This window comes from Perkinsus marinus (assembly GCF_000006405.1).
Source record: "Perkinsus marinus ATCC 50983 genomic scaffold scf_1104296947198, whole genome shotgun sequence".
In the NCBI taxonomy this organism is placed as follows: domain Eukaryota; phylum Perkinsozoa; order Perkinsida; family Perkinsidae; genus Perkinsus; species Perkinsus marinus.
In genome coordinates, this window is record NW_003210663.1 from 1 (window position 1) to 2,019 (window position 2,019).

The 2,019-nt window shown below is 47.9% G+C and overlaps 1 protein-coding gene across 1 annotated transcript; it reads right to left on the minus strand.

The window, feature by feature from the left end:
• Window positions 1–225: 225 nt before the first annotated feature.
• On the minus strand, window positions 226–1,718 carry Pmar_PMAR025058 (hypothetical protein; the record flags this gene model as incomplete). The annotated part of the gene is made up of 6 exons (XM_002779445.1): window positions 226–383; window positions 588–735; window positions 788–911; window positions 958–1,094; window positions 1,175–1,311; window positions 1,537–1,718. Coding segments are annotated over 6 exons (886 nt in total), but the record flags the coding sequence as incomplete, so codon positions are not given.
• Window positions 1,719–2,019: the final 301 nt, after the last annotated feature.

The window sequence follows — 2,019 nt, forward strand, 5'->3', positions numbered from 1 at the left end:
GCAGTCCTTCGTATTTCCAACATTCTATCACCGCATTGCCGAGCTCAATAACAGTACTTCTAATACGTCACTGAACAGGAGAGCCTAGCGCTCGACCCCTCGATAAGGTGAGGGAATCACCCCACGTTGCTGTGAACTCTCCCATTACTGCGAACTCAAGACTGTTCGCCGCATAAGCTACTATGGTGACAATGGTTATAATGATGGAGGTGTAGCACCGCCTCTTCAAGCGACACTTCTAGGTCGTAGTCGCCAGATAACAGCATCTTTATCAAGATCTGGTCGTGCTGTCGTTTGGCACTCCGCATTACATAGCTCCACCCTACGCTGAGGTATAGTCTTGATAGGACCGGACACGATCGGCTTCGGTCGCGCACCCATACCTGGTCAACGATTACCATCAACGCAAGTAGTAGTAGTAGTAGTAGTAGTAGTAGTAGTAGTAGTAGTAGTAGTAGTAGTAGTGGTAGTAGTAGTAGTGGTAGTAGTAGTGAGTAGTAGTAGTAGTAGTAGTAGTAGTAGTAGTAGTAGTAGTAGTAGTAGTAGTAGTAGTAGTAGTAGTAGTAGTAGTAGTAGTAGTAGCCTACCTTGGGTCATAAGCATAGCAGCAGCCCGCTGGCCAGCCTTGACAAAGTCGCTGGGATCAACGATCTCCTCAGGAGCATCAGCGCCTCTATGTGGAGGGTTCACAATACCACCACCACCGCTTAACACGCTCGAAGTGCCCGAGGATGACTGTAAAAAACAGGGGGAGTCCTATTGAGAGCAGCGGCCAGTAGCGCCTCACCAGAGGGGAGGGTGATGCTGTCGGTGGGAGGACGTGCTGTGATGGATCGATGGGCTGATATTCAATCCTGGCTGGGCGGTAGTCCGGGTGTGTTGGAGGCACCATATTGGCGAAATTGGTAGGCCTACAAAAGTGAGGTAGGGGAGCGCATTATGTTATAGGTCTATTACCGTGATGGAGACCTCCCTCTGGAGTCACTGCTGGTGCTACTACTGCGGGACCGGCTAGACCTCGACCGAGATCTGTTACGGTGATGCCTTCTGCGGTGTTTCCTCTTGCGATCCCTGCGTTCCTTCTTTTTACGTTCCTGCCAAACGAGCAAGTCTATTAAAAAGTGGTCGTGGGTTCGATTCCTGGTAAGAGCATTTCACAACAACCAGCTCTCACCTTCTCGATGAGTAGTAGAGCCAGCTGAGTCGCTGGGTCCATGTTATTCAGCTGTTGGGCAGTAACAGGATTAGTCGTGCTGCTGCCGGGCGTTTCTGTTGGCGACGACGATGGCTTGGAGCTGTTCCTCATATCACCTGAGTATAAATGTGGGAAAATATGCACATGGTCAACTACATGTGTTGGTGAATATGTATGAGAATTCTGAGAAAATTTTTGGAAATCCATATCAGTTCTTGTACATTTATACCCGAATTCGTATATTAACTTCTATAATTAGCTTTGGAAACTCCTGAGCTCAGCAGTCATATATTCCAACACTGTAGGGGTGATAGAAGAATGGAGTTTCATGAGAGGCTCACCTGCCACCATAGCCTCGCGTAGTTGATGACCAACACTGTACTGTGTTTCGATCATCCTATTAACACTAGCATGTACTAGAGTTTGGGAGCGAGGACAGAACTCCTTGGCGAGGGAGTTGGCCTCATTGATGACAACAGTGGTGGGAATATGCTGATGATTGAGGAGCTCGAAGGCAGCAGTCCTGAAGAGATAAGGATGGCGAGGACGCCGATGGAGTAGTGGGGATGTTGATGCCGATGGAGATCAATGGCATGATGATCAACTAGTGATGGTTAAACTGTAGGGAGTGGTATTCTAATAACACCATTGTTATGAACAACTATTGCTATTTGGTAGCTCATACCACACCAAGCTCAAAATGCGCCCAATCATAGCAACTAGGAGTGTAGAAATAAGTCAAGTGAGGGCAAGGAGGGGAGCCTCGTGAGGGAGAGTGTCATATTGGAAGAGAATAAATACACTACTGAAGTGTATCACTTCAG